The sequence below is a fragment of the Myotis daubentonii genome, chromosome 4 (assembly GCF_963259705.1).
Source record: "Myotis daubentonii chromosome 4, mMyoDau2.1, whole genome shotgun sequence".
NCBI classification, from domain to species: Eukaryota; Metazoa; Chordata; class Mammalia; order Chiroptera; family Vespertilionidae; genus Myotis; species Myotis daubentonii.
Genome location: NC_081843.1, coordinates 37,247,416 through 37,263,427, shown reverse-complemented (window position 1 = coordinate 37,263,427; position 16,012 = coordinate 37,247,416). Strand labels below are relative to the sequence as shown.

Here is a 16,012-nt window from a genome sequence, read left to right as displayed (position 1 = left end):
CAGAGAGAGAACTGTCAAAAGGCAGAACAGGGTCAGATCTATAAAAACATCTCAAATGATTTCCATCCCTGGAAAGAAAATGGTTCTTTCCACAAACATTTTTGTTAACTACACAGGCCAGAGTCTGGCTGCCTATGTTTGGGTCCTGGCAGTACTGTGTGGCCAGGGGCACCTGCTCAAGCTGTTTCGTCTTTGTAGGGAGGGTAACGGAGAAGGGCTTCTCACAAGGCTGACGGGGCCACTGACAAGGTGATCGGCGTTAAGCCATTTGGTACAGTGCCCGATACGGATTGGCCCTTGGCAGATTTTAGCTCTGCTTGTGGCTCATCTTTTGGTCCTGGGAAAGGCTCTGTCAGTGTCTGGGCTGAGACCCCTCTTTTTGTCCTCCTGACAGTTCAACAGCTTTGAGCAGCTGTGCATCAACTTCACCAACGAGAAGCTGCAACAGTTCTTCAACCACCACATGTTTGTGCTGGAGCAGGAGGAGTACAAGAGGGAAGGCATCGAATGGGTCTTCATAGACTTTGGCCTCGACCTGCAGGCCTGCATTGACCTCCTGGAAAAGGTAACTGCTCCTCGAAGGAGTGGCTTGGAGAGACACCAGGCCCTGACCAGAGCTCACATCAGGAGGGAATTTCACTGGGGTCTGCAGGGAGACAGAACCTGGATTTGGGGCAGTCAGCAATACTGCTGATGACTTTGGCTGGCCTGACTCAAGCATGTCAATCTTGCGGATTTGACATGCTTGGCTCTGACCTCTAGCTTCTTCTCTGCAAAATGGGTATATCAGTGACTAGAGTGACCATGGTTAGTTGGGCTGTTGCCTGCCTTAACTCACTGGATCATCACAAGTAACCATATGTGGGGAATAAATTATTATAACCATTTCACATAGGGGAACATTGAGGCACAGAGAAGGGAAGTCACTTGTCCAAGGTCATACAACCTATGAGTGGAAAAACTGGGCTCTAACCCAGGCAATCTAATTGTCTCTCCTGTAATCACACAATAGGGATTATGTTGGTTTAGCAAATGGCCTAGTTCAAGAATAGATATTGTTTGATTAAATTCGGAAAAGGGATAGAAAAAGGACATTAATGGGATAGATGAAATTTGAACAAAGTCTGTTCATAGTATTACACCAATGTTAATTTCTCAGTTTTCATTATTGTACAGAGTAACTTATGTTAACATTTGGAGAAGTTGGATGAAGGATATTTAGGAATGCTTTACATTATTTTTGCAAGCCTAAAATTATATCAAAGTGAAAAGTTAAAAATTTTTTAAAAAGAAAGAACATATCTTATCTCTTAGGCTCATCCTTAAGCCCATCATAGAGACTCTATCATCAAGATAGCCAGGGGTGCCCGGCCAGTGTGGCTCGGTGGTTGAGTGTCGATCTATGAACCAGGAGGTCATGGTTCAATTCCTGGTCAGGGCACATGCCTGGGTTGCAGGCTCAATCCCCAGTGGATGGCATGCAGGAGGCAGCAATGATCAATGATTCTTTCTCATCATTGATGTTTCTATCTCTCCCTCTCCCTTCCTCTCTGAAATCAATAAAAATCTGTATTTTTAAAGATAGCCAGGGGTCTCCGATGTGGGCTCAGCTTTAACCCTCCAGGAAAACAGAATTTCCAAAATCAGGCTGCATGCATGATTCATCCACCCCCAACACCTGCAAATATCTCCCTGTCCAGCTGTCACAGAGCCTGGAATGTTCTCATGCTTGAGCTTTGGGGTTAAGCATTGCCCTCTTCCAGAAGTCTTCTTTAAATATCCAGACTTCCCATAGGAGGGGGAATATTAAGGCACTAATAACATTTATGAGCACCCCTTTTTTGTGTAAGCAGAGACCTAGAATAACATGAGGGCCCTGGGTAGTCAGGAATGTCATTGAGGAGGAGTAGATAAAAGCAGATAAATTAAACACAGAGTGGTCAGGTGTTACTGATTTCACCCTTTTTCTGAGAGCCAAACCTACCTAGCACCACTGTATGGACGGGGTTAACATCTGGGGAGCTATCTGCTCCCTTCAGACTTGTCTTCCCTTCTACTGGACTACATGAATTCTAGCCTCTCTCAAGTTTAAATGGCCATGCGAAGACCAGACCATGACATGCCAGGCATCTTTCCCAGAGTTCTGCTTCCTGGCCACATGGGTGTGTGAGGCACCCCTCCCACCAACCGCAGGCCAACATCAAAGTGTCCCCTTCGTGATCCTGTGGCCTCCTCTAACGCTGTCCATTCCTCTTCTCTTCTAGCCCATGGGCATCTTCTCCATCTTGGAGGAGCAGTGTGTGTTCCCCAAGGCCACCGACGCCACATTCAAGGCAGCCCTATATGACAACCACCTGGGCAAGTCCAACAACTTCCTCAAACCCAAGGGAGGAAAGGGCAAAGGGGCTGAGGCCCACTTTGAGCTCGTCCACTATGCAGGCACTGTGAGTATTATCCTGTGGCCACCTACTGGCTGCTGTTTCTTCTTCCTGTTATAGGTCCTGACACACCCGCCCTGAGGCTTCCTGCCTCCAACTAGTACACCCACGATAAAACAGGGTGATCAGCTCATTGACATAAACTCCAGTTCATACTTCATCACTGCATCTGAGAATTCAAAAGATATCCAGCCTAGGATGCCTGCTAGGGAGTGACCAACAGTTTTTACCCTCAGAACTGCCAGGGCCACACCATGATATATGGCCGTTGGTTTGACAGGTGAACTTCAGTCTTGGTCAGAAATGAGAACACTTGAAAAAAAATTCCATGAGCCCATTAATCATTTCCTAAATGATTAACTCATCCCTCTGAAAGCTTGTGGCTGCCAAACCAACAAGGTGACATCTCTAAAGTGGCTTTTCACTCATGACAATCCCAGTCCTCAGGGAAGGGGGAAATTAAGTGCAAGCAGGATGCAGGTTCTATTTGAATAATTCATAGGGGAGACAACATTTGTCCATCCAGTTTATAAGAATCTTTGGCTTCCTTGGGATTTCAGTATTGCCATAAATGCCAATGTTCCTGTTACCACTAAAGTTTATTGACCCTCCTTGGGTTTAACTGCAGAAAACAGTAGCCTCAGCACCAGAGCCACCAGGAAAGCTGCTGTTGGATTGAGCATTGGGACCAAGATTTTATAATTTCATCAACCATAACAATGTCAATTACTCACAAAATGAATAGTGCCAACATCTAGAGCAGTGGTTCTCAACCTGTGGGTCATGACCCCTTTGGGGGTCGAACGACCCTTTCACAGGGGTCGCCTAAATACATCCTGCATATCAGATATTTACATTACGATTCATAACAGTAGCAAAATTACAGCTATGAAGTAGCAATGAAAATAATTTTATGGCTGGGGGTCACCACAACATGAAGAACTGTATTAAAAGGTCTCAGCATTAGAAAGGTTGAGAACCACTGATCTAGAGCAAACAGCAGGCTTGGGGCTGAATTGCAGTGTTCCACCCATCTCCCACACTGAAATGAGAAGCAATGGAATATTTAAAGTCAAATGGGGACTCTGCACTTCCAAGAAGGCTCTAAAATAAAGCCTGGAGATGACAAACCTCTATGCTCTATAGAACATAAGAAACCCAAACTTTTGGGGTTCTCGTCTGCTCCCTTGTTTCTCAGTACTCAATAGAAGGATCTGAAAGGTTCCTTCCTCTTTGTCTCTCCTGCTGGTGCCACATGGCAAATGGGAAATATAAATTTGTAGATTTCCAATTACCTGGACACAATGGAGCCCCCAGAAATAGATAAGTGAAGACCCCCACCATTCCACCAGGCAATGGCCCAGGGTATATGTGCTTCTCAGCAAGGAGAGACCAAATGCTCTCAGAGGGAAGCCAGTCACTGACAGTAATATCATATCACCTGAGTAGAAGAAGATCCAGTGGTCAGGAAAGCTCGATGTGGCCAGCAAAGCAAGACATGCAAGATAAGGTCACAGCCCAGCAGAGAGCAGCTGAGAGTCCTGGTTTGTGGGCAAAGGCCAGAAGTTGGGTGTCCTAGACAGGTAAACTGCAAATGCCCAAGAAAGCAGATGATGGGGCCTCTATGTGGGATATCCCAAGACTCCAGGGAGTCGTTGGGACAAGAATGGAAGTACCAGGAGATGGGAGATTGGTCTTGGGAACTGAGAGTAGGTAGAGTTATAGGTAGAAATATAATTACTGGCATTTTCCCTTTTCCAGGTGGGTTATAACATCACAGGCTGGCTAGAGAAAAACAAAGACCCCCTGAATGAAACAGTGGTGGGCTTATTCCAGAAATCAACAATGTCAATCCTGGCTATTCTCTTCAAAGAAGAGGAGGCTCCAGGTATGGCTGAACCCTTGTTGTGTCCAGTCTCCCTATGTTGATGCCCTTTTGTGGCCAAAAGGAAAGGGGGAAAAAAACAAAACTTTTTCATTCAACTCTGGATGGATGGATGGATGGATGGATGGATGGATGGATGGATGGATGGATGGATGGCATGTTGCTTAAGGTAGGCCATGGAGGATACTACCATAGAGGGATGCAGATGCAACCTGAGAGCTTCCATCAGCTGAATCAATCATCCGGACCATATCACCTGTGGGTGGAACAATACTGCTTTGGAAAAGTTGATGCGCAGAAGCTCTGTGCTTATTTTCTGCTCCCTGCTTGCCTTTGTCTGAGGCAAATACCAAGCCCAGCCTTACCTCCAGCCCAGTCTAGGTTGTGTGGCCCATAGGGGAACACCCTGGGTGAGAGTTGCCCAATTGGGCTGCCACTCAGTGGGGCAAGAACTGCAAATCTCCTTTGGCTCAGAGATGTTTTCACCACCAACATGCAATTCTTCAGATGGTCTGTGTGCTCTTCCTCTTCCCCAGGTGATGGGAATAGTTTGTCCCCTTGTGCCAGCCCTAAATCACCAAGGACTACACTCTCTCCAAGGAGCACAGTACTTCTTTTGGCAATTATGTCACAGTCAGCCATTGGCCCACTCCCTGATAGATCTCATTTTCCTGATGGAAAGACCCCACCTTAACTAGTCCCAAAAGGTTTTTAAAGCCAGAGAATGCATATCCTTGAGACAGCCTCCCATGCTGGGTGCTGATGTGAAACCTATTGTCTCTCTTTCTCAGCTGGAAGCAAGAAGCAGAAGAGAGGTTCCTCCTTCATGACAGTCTCCAACTTCTACCGGGTAAGTAGGAGCTGCCCCAGAGTCCACCTTGCATTCAGTGCACCTACCCTCTCCTTTCAATGGTATGGTGGTATGGCTACCACCTCACAACCAAGGACAGGATGGTTTCATTTCTATGACTATGGTTGCCTCTTGCATTTGAGGAGTCTGTTTCCTTCTGAAGGGGTCACAGAACCACAGGACAGTAGAGCAGAAAAGAACCTCAGAGATGGTCCAATCTAGTTGTGTTGTTTCAGACTGAAACCCAGAGAATGATGGGACTTGCCCAACATGACAAGTGGAGATATCAATGGCTAAGCAGCTCTTGTGCCCTAGAGTTAGTTGGCATGTCTTCTTCCACAAAGTTTGGGCATTACTGGGAACATGTTCTAAAGTGCAGAAGTGCAGCCCATGAGGAGATGTTACACAAAGAAAGATTCTAATATTTCCCAAGAATCAGATGTCCTAAGGCAGAGTGGATCACCTCATTGGAGGATCCAGGCAGAGGAGGAGGAACTGTTTAGTAGGGAAGTTAACAATGGACAGGGTTTGGTCTACTACACACAGGCACTATGGCTCCTTTTACTATCAAGATTTTATAATGATCCAGCACTGAATCAGAAGAGGCCCTGCTTCTTGTAAATCATGTCACCTTAGGCAAGTCACTGGACCTCCGAGAGCACTGCTAACCAACAGAACATTACACAATGACAGAAATGTTCTCTTCTTTCCGACATGATGTCCAATATGGTAGCCATTATCCATATGTAGCTAGTAAGTACTTGAAAGTGGATGCTGTGATCGAAAGAACTAGATTTTAATTTTAATTTAATTAATTAAACTAAATAAATACCTCTCCTGAGTGTAGGTGTCCTGCAACACCAGTGCCAAATTTACTCACTCTTCATTTTAATTTTTCCTCCATTCCCCAGGAGCAATTGAACAAGCTGATGACCACCCTCCACAGCACTGCCCCTCATTTTGTCCGCTGTATTGTGCCTAATGAGTTCAAGCAATCAGGTATATCATGGGGCGTGTGTCCCTGCTGAAAGTTCTCAGGAGCTGTGAATTTGGTGTCTGCTCCAAGTTAAGTCCAATAACCAGCAATGATTGGGGCTAAATGGGGCATGAAAGAATCCCCAACAATGGACAATCCAAAAATTGTGTTCTAGCTGCTTTGTACAGCAGAGTGGTGTCCACCCAGACAGAAGTCACCCTCAGGAGAGCCTTTGGGACTTTGCTGAATTGTGGGGAACAGGGACCCCTGGGCAGTGATAGGAGGAGACTAGGGTTAATGATGTGGATACTCAGTTCAGTCTTCTTAAGTGGCAAGAAGTGGCCTGTCCCACCATAGAGTAGTGACTCCCCATCCTGTGCCCTCCCTCTTGGCAGGTGTGGTGGATGCCCACCTAATCATGCACCAGCTGGCTTGCAATGGAGTCCTGGAAGGTATCCGTATTTGCAGGAAGGGCTTCCCAAACAGGCTGCAATACCCAGAGTTCAAACAGAGGTGAGTGAGTGGTATGTCCCAGAAACCTTGACAATTTCCAGGGATTGACTATTGACAAATATAATCCTATTGTCACAGACACTGTGGGTACAAAGACATATGCTGCCTCACTCTCTCTACTTCACTACACATTGGCCCACATTTCAACTGCCATCACCTGCATTTCTTTGCCTGAGGGCTTTCTCCGGCTGCTGGGGCCTACTTTGCTACTTGGCAGGCTGAAAGTATCAGGAATTAATGCCTCCCCAGAAGCAGCCTTCAACCAATGAGTAAGGGCAGTTGGTATATAAATATTTCAGCTCCCTCACCCTTCTGATGGGGTAACTCTGAGGTGTGTCCTACACTGGCTGTCAGATCAGATAACAACATGCTGGTAAATGTTAAAAATGGGCTCTCCGGGTTTAAAAAAAAAGAAACCCTGATTTGTAGTGTCTGCCTGTACCCATGGTGTAAATACTCCCACCACAGCTGATTTCAAGCTACCAATGTGGCATCACTGAATGTGGAGTTTGGAAGAGATGCACACTATTAACTCTTATGAGCCAGTAGGAGCAGGTTCCAACTCACCACTGCTCCTGGTGTCCCCAGCAGGATTAAGATCCAGTTGCCTGCTATAAAAACTGGCTTGATAGCATGCCTTTTATTTGCTTCCCAACCCACTTCCCAACTCTGCCACTTCCCAATTAACTACTTGCACTTGAATCCTGGTCTCAGGGTCTGCTTCTAGGGGAACCCAAACCAAGACCCCATCTTTGCATTATTTTACTTCCACCCCCTCTCTACTTGCTAGAACATGTGACCATAGATTGATAGAGTAAGAAGGGTCACCTGAGGTCATCCTATCCAAGTCATCTGAAGTCCCTAATTGGGGAAGGACTTATCCAAGATCACAAAGGGGGCTGCTTGCAGGTCAGGAAAAATAAGCAGTTCTCCTATGCCTGGAAGAAAAGAAGTTTGGTGTCTTCATTTCTACAAACACCTCCCCCCTGAAACCTCAACCCACACTGACATTTAGTCCCCAAGTCTCCTGTCAGACACATCTATCTGCCTGCTATAGTATCTGTAAAAGAAATCTATCCCCTGACTCAAGGGCCATGCCATAGATCAGGGGATAACTGCATGGGCAAGCTTTCATGCTGCCAGCTTGGAGATGACACTGACTGCATGACTGTTGTTACCTTCTCCTGATAGGTACCAAGTGCTGAACCCCAACGTGATTCCTCAGGGATTTGTAGACAACAAGAAGGCCTCAGAGCTGCTGCTTGGGTCCATTGACCTGGATGTAAATGAATACAAAATTGGACATACCAAGGTAGGGTCGTCCGGGGTACAGCCTCCCTATAACACTCAGCCTTGTTTTAAGAAGGTGAGCTTCAAGATGTGAATTCCAGCTCCACCACTGGCCAGTTGCCTGTCTTGTACAAGCCTCTTGGCTAATGAGACCCTCAGTTTCCTCCTTTGAAAAAGCAGGGCTCATAAGGTCAATTTCATCAGACTTTGGGGTGACTAAAAGTAACATACATGAGAATCCAGCTCAGACAGAATACTATTCAATAAATGGTAGGATATTTCTTAGGATTGTATGACCCCAGATTTCTAAAAATAAAAGGAGCCCATCAGAATCAAGGTCCTGGATTTTACCAGGGCATGGCAGGACATGTGTGGTTTGGGTCTTCAGGTTAAGCACCATAATCCTAGCCCACACACACCAACAGCCCCAGCCCTGAGCTGGCAGATAATTCTGGGTTGACTCAGGTGGGGCAGCCACCAGATCCCGACACGGGACCTGGGCTATCCTTTGTCTGTCTCACTTCCTGGTCTCACAGAGTACTGTCACGATTGTTAGGGCCAGCCAGGTTGACAGTGAACAGTGTCCATCTATAGCTACCTGATCAGACTGGACCCCAACGTGACAGCCAGGGTGACATGGGAGGAGCACTGGCTTTACAGTCAAGAGGGTCAGGCTCATAGCCTGCCTCTTGTGTAGCCTGGAGCAGGTCACTTGCCTCTCCTGGTTTCATGGGTGGCCCAGGCGAGTACAACTTCTCCACAGGCCTGGTGTGGCTCAATGCATGTGACCAAAATTTGCATTTCGCGAGTCTTGTTTTCCTGGGGATGAGTCCCACTGACACACAAGAGCTGGGTGCCTGAAATTGTGCAGCCTTAGTACAACTCTGTCTCCTTTCTGGAACTCCCCACCCCCCACCCCCAGCTGATCACTATCCCCTCTTCCCACTCCCAGATTCCCATGGGATCATGACTATCCAGGCTGCTTTGCATGGTGGTAGAAAAGGGAGGCCCCTTGACACCCTGGCTGCAAGCAATCACAGCAGCGGGGATTATAAGGATCTCACACTTTACTCAGAGCTTCATAGTTACAAAAGTTCTTTTATGCCTGTTATTTAATCCTTATAACCATCTAAGGAAGGGATCAGCATTCCCATTTCACAGATAAGGAACTAAGGCCATAAGATGTGAGGAAACGTGTCCAAGGTGACCCAGCTAGTAAGTGCAAGACCAGGTCTGGAGCCTATAGGAGAATCCAAAGGCAAGAGGAACTAAACATTGAGGCTACAGTGGCCCTGCTATTGGAGGTGTCCAGGCTGGGGCCAGCTGATTTTGAGGGGCCTCAAATACCAGCACTAGACTGTGTCTCTTAACTCTTAAAGACCCTTCTGAATCTCTGGTGCTTTGATTTTAACTCCCACTCCCAAGTTGCTGCTATTGGCGACAGCTGGGCTATTTTCAGATAAGTGTGTCTTTCCTCTAGGTATTCTTCCGAGCAGGCATCCTGGCCAAGCTCGAGGACATGCGAGATGAACGTCTAGCCAAGATCATGACGATGTTACAGTGTCGGCTCCGGGGTTTCCTTATGAGGGTTGAGTTCAAGAAGATGCTGGAACGAAGGTAGCATACATGAACACCAATGGGGCAGGACCACTGAAGCCACACACATCCTTACAAAATGACCAGGAACCCTGCCATACACACAGTGGTCAGCTCCATTAGTGACACAGTGCAGTGAGGTGCCAATGTCTTTGCTGGACCAAAGAACCCTGTTTGGAGGCTATAATAGTTTTCCAAGGCTGCCATAACAAAGCCCCACAAACTGGGTGTCTTAAAACAGAAACTTATTTTCTCATAGTTGTGGAGGTCAACAGCCTGAAAGCAATGTGTTGGAAAGCCATGCTCCCTCTGAAGGCTCTAGAGGAGGAACCTGTCTTGCCTCTTTCAGTCCTGGTAGCCCCAGGCATTTACTGGCATCACCCAATCTCTGCCTCTGTCTTCATATGGCCTGCTTCTCTGTGTCTGTCTTCAAATCTTCCTCCTTTTTATAAGGATACCAGTCATCTTGGGTTAGGGTCCCACTCTATTCCAGTATAACTCATCTTAACCCCAGTAATTTTACATCTGCTAAGACCCTATTTCCAAATAAGGTCATATTCACAAGCACTGGGGATTAGGACTTCAACATACGTTTTGAAAGAGACACAATTGAACTCATAACAGGGACCACCTAACATAAACCCTCCTCCCTACAGTGTATAAGCTACTTTCACAGCCATCCCCTCACTTGCTCCATATGATGCTGCTGATGCTGTGAGAGGGAAGTGGGAGGGCCAGTACCGCCATTTTATAGATGAGGTTAAGGAACTGGGCCAGGTTCATGCAGAGTCAGGACTAGATCCCAGAAATCCTCATTCCAAATCCCTGCCCTCAGAATCCTGTTTTTCAGTCAGCTCCCCAAAACAGTAATTAGAAAATATCTCAGGCTGCCCTGCTTGACTTGTGACTGACTCTGGCAATCTGTGGTCATAGAATTAGTAATAATAGTAGTGATGGATAAATAATAACAGTAATGAACTCCTGATAGCCAGCATCAGGCCCCCTGTGACCCCAGCTGAAGGCAGGGACATCGATTAGGGGCTGAGTGGTCGGATGGGAACCCAAGCCAGCCCAAGGCTTTGGTGCCCAGGAAGTCACTGGTAAAAGTCAGTCAAATGAAAGTGCAAGGGACAAGAAAGGGTGGATTCCAAAGACTGCTGATATATGGGATTAGGAACCAATCGGTGATTTCCGGTGAGGAAAGGAAGGGAAATGCAGGAAGAAATGAGTAGTCTGTCTCAGCCTTATGCTGTCTGAGAGGAATGGTTCCATCTGGGAGGCCAGGTCCTGACACATGCATTTTAACCCATGCAACCCTGAATTCTCTCTTTGCAGAATTGGCCTGAAAGTCATCCAGCGGAACACACGCAAGTTCTTAGAGCTGCGTTTCTGGGGCTGGTGGAAGCTCTACAACAAGGTGAGGGCTGAGGGCTAGGCCAGCTGGTATTGCTGCTATCTGCGGGCGGGGGCCTCAGTCCTAGGTAGAAAGAGGTGCCTCTTGGGGGTGGAAAGCCATGGGTGCTGCAGGGACAGTCTAAAAATGAGAGTGCCTTGGAGACAGAGGAGTCTAACCTCCTTCCAGACAGGGGCTAATTCCTCCCTCAGAAAAATCATAGTGTCTTCCCACCCTTTCATCTCATCCCTAAAAATAAAATACACTTAGAGTGGAGAGGAGCCCCCCACTCTGCTGCAGAAAGTGGGCGTGGTTATCAGGCCCCACCCCTGGGGGTTGAGGCATCTTCAACTCCCTTAGTGAAGTCCTTGTCTTCAGAACTGGTGTGGCCTCAGGAAATCATGAGATCTGATATCTCATGTCCCAGATTCTTCCAAGAGAGCAGTGAGGGCGGTGTGAGTCAGCCAGGTGATGGGGCTGCTAGTTCCCCAAGCAGCCAGGCCATCCTCAACCAATGCGGGAGGCCATGAACTATCCTACTACATGCAAGTTGAATCACACCAGGTTATGGCATCACAGCTGGGGCCCCCATTGAGAGGGAACATACCACTGAGCACCAGAGGAGCCAGGTGCAGGGCTGCCACACTCAGCCAACAGGAGAATGCTTGTCTCAAGGGGCAGCCATGTGGAGAATCAGGACAGGTTCCAGGTCATCTCGGGTGGTTGTGAGCCCCCCACACCGCACACAGAAGCTTCTTTTCCCTCCCAGAGAAAAAGTTCTTTTAAACAATGGGTGCTGACCACAAATTTACCCTAGTAAAGGGAGAATAGTAAGTTCCGCATCCCCAAATGTGCCCACACATAGGCGATTGCAGAGGGTCCTAGATGAGCATTCTCAAAGTTCATCATCACCGGCACATTCCCCACTTGTTCAATGACTGAGCTTTTTTCCTTTACATCAACTCACTGTTTTGATCTTAAAAATTTATTTTAAAAGGAAACTTCATTTCCTCAACCTGCTCTAATCTCATCCTAAGCAAATAGCATCCATAAAATTATGAATTTGACAAGTTCTTTTTCATTTTTAAATTTTTTTTCAAAATTATTTGTTATTATTATTAATAATTATTTTAAAGTAACTATGTAACAATAAAAATCAAAGGGTTCCAATGCAGTGCTGGAATCCATCTCACCTGTCCCCTTTGTGTACAGATTACCATTTAGGAAGTCCCAGACCAACAGCTCTTAGGGTCTTTCAAGCAGACACAGTGATCACAGATGACAAGGAGACAGAGCCTGGAAGCTTCCCTGTTCTTTACTAGAAAGTAAAACTTCACTAATTAAACATTCAGGGCAAGGTGCTATTCCAATGAGTAAAAACATAAAATAAAAATCCTTTACTCTTAGTATATTAACTAAATGCTAATCTTATTTAACTAAGCCGGGTAGGATGAGTCAGTGGAGAAAAACACACTTTCACTAAATAAAAAGTGTGACAGCTGTTGTCGTGCCTACATTACCTGTTTATGCGAACTTTGCCACTTTGGAGAGCAGACACAAGAGAGACAGAGAGACATAAAAAAGATTTAAAAAAAAAAACAGAGAGATGGAGATATGGAGAGAATAGATGATAGAGAGATAGATAGATAGATAGATAGATAGATAGATAGATAGATAGGGCACTCAATAAGGAAGAAAAGCAAGGGAAAGCCAAGTTGTGGATGTAGCCAGGGCTCCAAGCACACACAATTTACAAAACAGCTGTAAACACTGGGTGCAGCTAGATACTGAAGACCATCTAACTTTGTGTTTTCTGGGATCAAAGAGCATCCTGAGGATTGATCTTAAGAAGAATGGGCCTTCTCTGTGGAGGCCAGACATGCTTTGGCCTCTATGGAAAAGGGCTCTTTCTCACAGCTGCAGCAGGAGTTGCTTTCCACCCCAGTGGGGACATGAGGCCCAGCCTGGCAGAGCCACCACAACCCGTCTCTCAGTCCCCTGGCGAAGCCCTTCTCCCTAACACTCTATGATGTTGCTCAGGTCAAGCCGCTCCTGAATGTGGCCCGGCAAGAGGAGGAGATGAAGGCCAAAGAGGAGGAGCTGAGGAGTGCCATGTCCAAGACACAAGAGCTGCTAACCAAGGTCAAGGATATGGAGGAGAAGGTGGCCACACTCAGCCAGGAGAAGAACGACCTCAAAATCCAGCTGCAGGCCGTACGTGGGGCCCTGGGGGAGGGACAGGATCTGGGGGCCTTGGCAACTGTCCAGACCTCGAGGGTTGCCATGAGTCAGGCCCTAGATGGGAGGATGAGCTTCTTGCGAGTTGTGTGCCTCCAGCCTTTTCTTTTCTTCATGGTAATGTCACCCTTGACCCAAATACCAAAATGTCTCTATCAAAGCCTTATTTGCCCTCAGCACACACAGAAAGGCTGGCCCTGTGAGGGTTGTCCAGACAAGATGTGGTGGGAGAAGCCCCCGAAGTGAGCCTGGGTCTGCTCTAGGACCTTGGGAACTTGCCCTCTTTGCCTACTGTTCTTTGACTGTCAAGTGCAAACACAGCAGGAAGAACAAATGACCTAGTTTGCATAGGTGCCTGACTCAATGCCCCCCTCCCTGCATTCCAATTTAATGACTATAGTCACTGCTGTGACTCTCCTGGTTTACCAAGGATCCTTCTCTGATTGAACCCTCACACACACCCCTTAAGACACCCAATTTTCACATGTATCTTACAGGGTAGAAAACTCACTTTGACCAACATTTAGAGACTTCATCAAGATCCCAAGCCCATCAGTAGAAAACCCACAATTGTGAGGGGTTCGATTCTATCTTGGGTCCTTCCTGCTTAGCATAGTTTCTTCACATCCTCTTAACACCCCTGAGGCGTTTCTCCAGCCAAGAACCTTATTTTATGTTTGGGAAGACTGGGCCTGAGTGAGACCACAGTAAGAAAAGAATCTTCTATTTACAGAAGCATCTCATGAGCTCCATCCCTTTAATGCCTCACGGTGTTGTTTCCCTTATTTTGCAGACAAAGATCTGAATTTCAGTAAAGTTGTGACATGAACAAAAGCCACACAGCTGGGACAGTCTTCTGTCTCTGTGTCCAGTTGTTGTCTTACACCACTGACTCCATCTTGGGGAGACCCCAGTGGATCCCCAGGTTGTCCCTCCTCTACCACCTATTGCCTGTGTGATTTTTGACAGCTCCACCTCTGATTAAACCTTAAGGTGCATCTGATCACCTGGAATCTCATCAAAATGCAGATTCAGATGTAGCAGGTCTCACCTGGGGCCTGAGATTTAGCATCCTAACTCACTCTCAGGTGCTGCAACTGGTCTGGGGCCCACACTCCTAGACTACACTTTGTCACTTTGTCGTACACATCGCAAAGGAGCTCGGAGCTAGCCCAGCCCCTGTCCAACCTCAGGACACATTTGGGGGGCGGGGGGCGTCCTGTCAGCCCGAGGACTGCCCACCATCTTGGTCCCCTGTGGGAGCCTGGACCCCTAATTTTGACTGGGGCTCTTTTTTCCATCAGGAACAAGATAACTTAATGGATGCGGAGGAGCGCCTGACCCAGATGATGAAGGCCAAAATGGAGCTGGAGAGCCAGATTGGGGACATGCGGGAGCGGCTGGAAGAAGAGGAGGGCACAGCTGCCTCCCTGAGTGCCACCAAGCGAAAGCTGGAGGGGGAGCTTAGTGACCTGAAGCGTGACCTGGAGGGCCTTGAGACCACCCTGGCTAAGACAGAGAAGGAGAAGCAGGTGAGGTGGCCTTGGGCACAATCACACTCCTCTCAGGGTCAGGGAATCCCAGCTCGCTCACCCTGCAGGGGTCACACCAGGAGCCTCGCCACCAACTACATGGGGATTTTTTTTTAATCCTCACATGAGGATATGTTTATTGATTTTAGAGAAGGAGGAAAGGAGAGAGAGAGAAAAAATAAACATTTATGCGAGAGAGAGAAATATTGATCAGTTGCCTCCCACACACACCCAACCAGAGATTGAACCTGCAACCTAGGAATGTACCCTAACTGGGAATAGAACACGCAATCTTTTGGTGTACAGTATGACACTCCAACCAACTGAGCCACCCAGCTGGACCAAATGGAGTTATGTTAACTTAATTAAATACAATTTAAAATGCGGTTCCTCAGTCAACCGAGCCCCATGTTGAGTGCTCAATAGCCACATGTAGCCAGTGCTACGGTGTTGGACAAAGCAAACTGAGAACACACGTCCATTGTTACAGAAAGTTCTGTTAGAGCAGCTGCCTAGGGGGACTGAGAGCTCTTCCCATCATGGTGCCATCCACACTCAGACCTGACTGGCTCCCCTCAAACCTGGGATTTCAGGCATCTGCATTAGCCTGCGGCCCACTTAGCCTCAGCATCCCTGGCCCCTCACAATGTCCTGCAGCATCATGTTCACTCTTCCTCCCTTCCCTGAAGAGGCAAGCCTATCAGAAGAGTGGGGCCACTTATAGCTGCTCAAACAAGCAGTTGATGCCCTCCAAGTGGCTCCAGGGGGAGCCCACTTGGTGGCCCTTGGCCCCAACACCTGCTTCATACCTTGTAGGTGTATGGGGTCCATGAGCAGGGAAAGGTAGACATAACCAAACCCATGCCTCTCCAGCTCTCCATGCAGAGGTCCATGCCTCTGCACCCAAACCATCAGGAACCTGATAAGAAACAGATTCTGGGCTGGCACGTCTGGCAGGGACCCAGGATCCATGTTTCCAACACATTTTCGGTCAATGCCACAGCTAACATCCAAGGATCAGATCCCTAACACCCATCGAATCATGAGAGAAACATCAAACCCCAACTGAGGGACATTCTACAAGCTACCTGATAGTCCTCTTCAAAACTGTCAAACTCATCAAAAACAAGGCAGGTCTGAGAAACCATCCCAGCCCCGAGGAGCCTGAGGAGACAGGACTCTCAGAGGCAGTGTGCCCTGACCTGGATGGGCTCCTGGACAGAAAAGGACATTAGGTAAAAACTAAGGAAATCTGCATAAAGTATGGCCTTTGGTTAATACTAATGTGTCAATATTGGTTC

General features: G+C 47.3%; 1 protein-coding gene across 1 annotated transcript in view; it reads left to right on the top strand.

Moving 5' to 3' along the window:
- LOC132232285 (myosin-16) overlaps positions 1 to 16,012 on the top strand; it is a 59,202-nt gene that overhangs the window by 15,451 nt on the left and 27,739 nt on the right. The window contains exons 13-23 of the mRNA XM_059691713.1: positions 395 to 565; positions 2,265 to 2,444; positions 4,200 to 4,326; positions 5,115 to 5,173; positions 6,085 to 6,172; positions 6,545 to 6,662; positions 7,854 to 7,974; positions 9,433 to 9,569; positions 10,884 to 10,965; positions 12,982 to 13,155; positions 14,484 to 14,711. Coding sequence (XP_059547696.1) covers positions 395 to 565; positions 2,265 to 2,444; positions 4,200 to 4,326; positions 5,115 to 5,173; positions 6,085 to 6,172; positions 6,545 to 6,662; positions 7,854 to 7,974; positions 9,433 to 9,569; positions 10,884 to 10,965; positions 12,982 to 13,155; positions 14,484 to 14,711 — 1,485 coding nt within the window. The remainder of the gene's footprint in view (positions 1 to 394; positions 566 to 2,264; positions 2,445 to 4,199; positions 4,327 to 5,114; positions 5,174 to 6,084; positions 6,173 to 6,544; positions 6,663 to 7,853; positions 7,975 to 9,432; positions 9,570 to 10,883; positions 10,966 to 12,981; positions 13,156 to 14,483; positions 14,712 to 16,012) is intronic.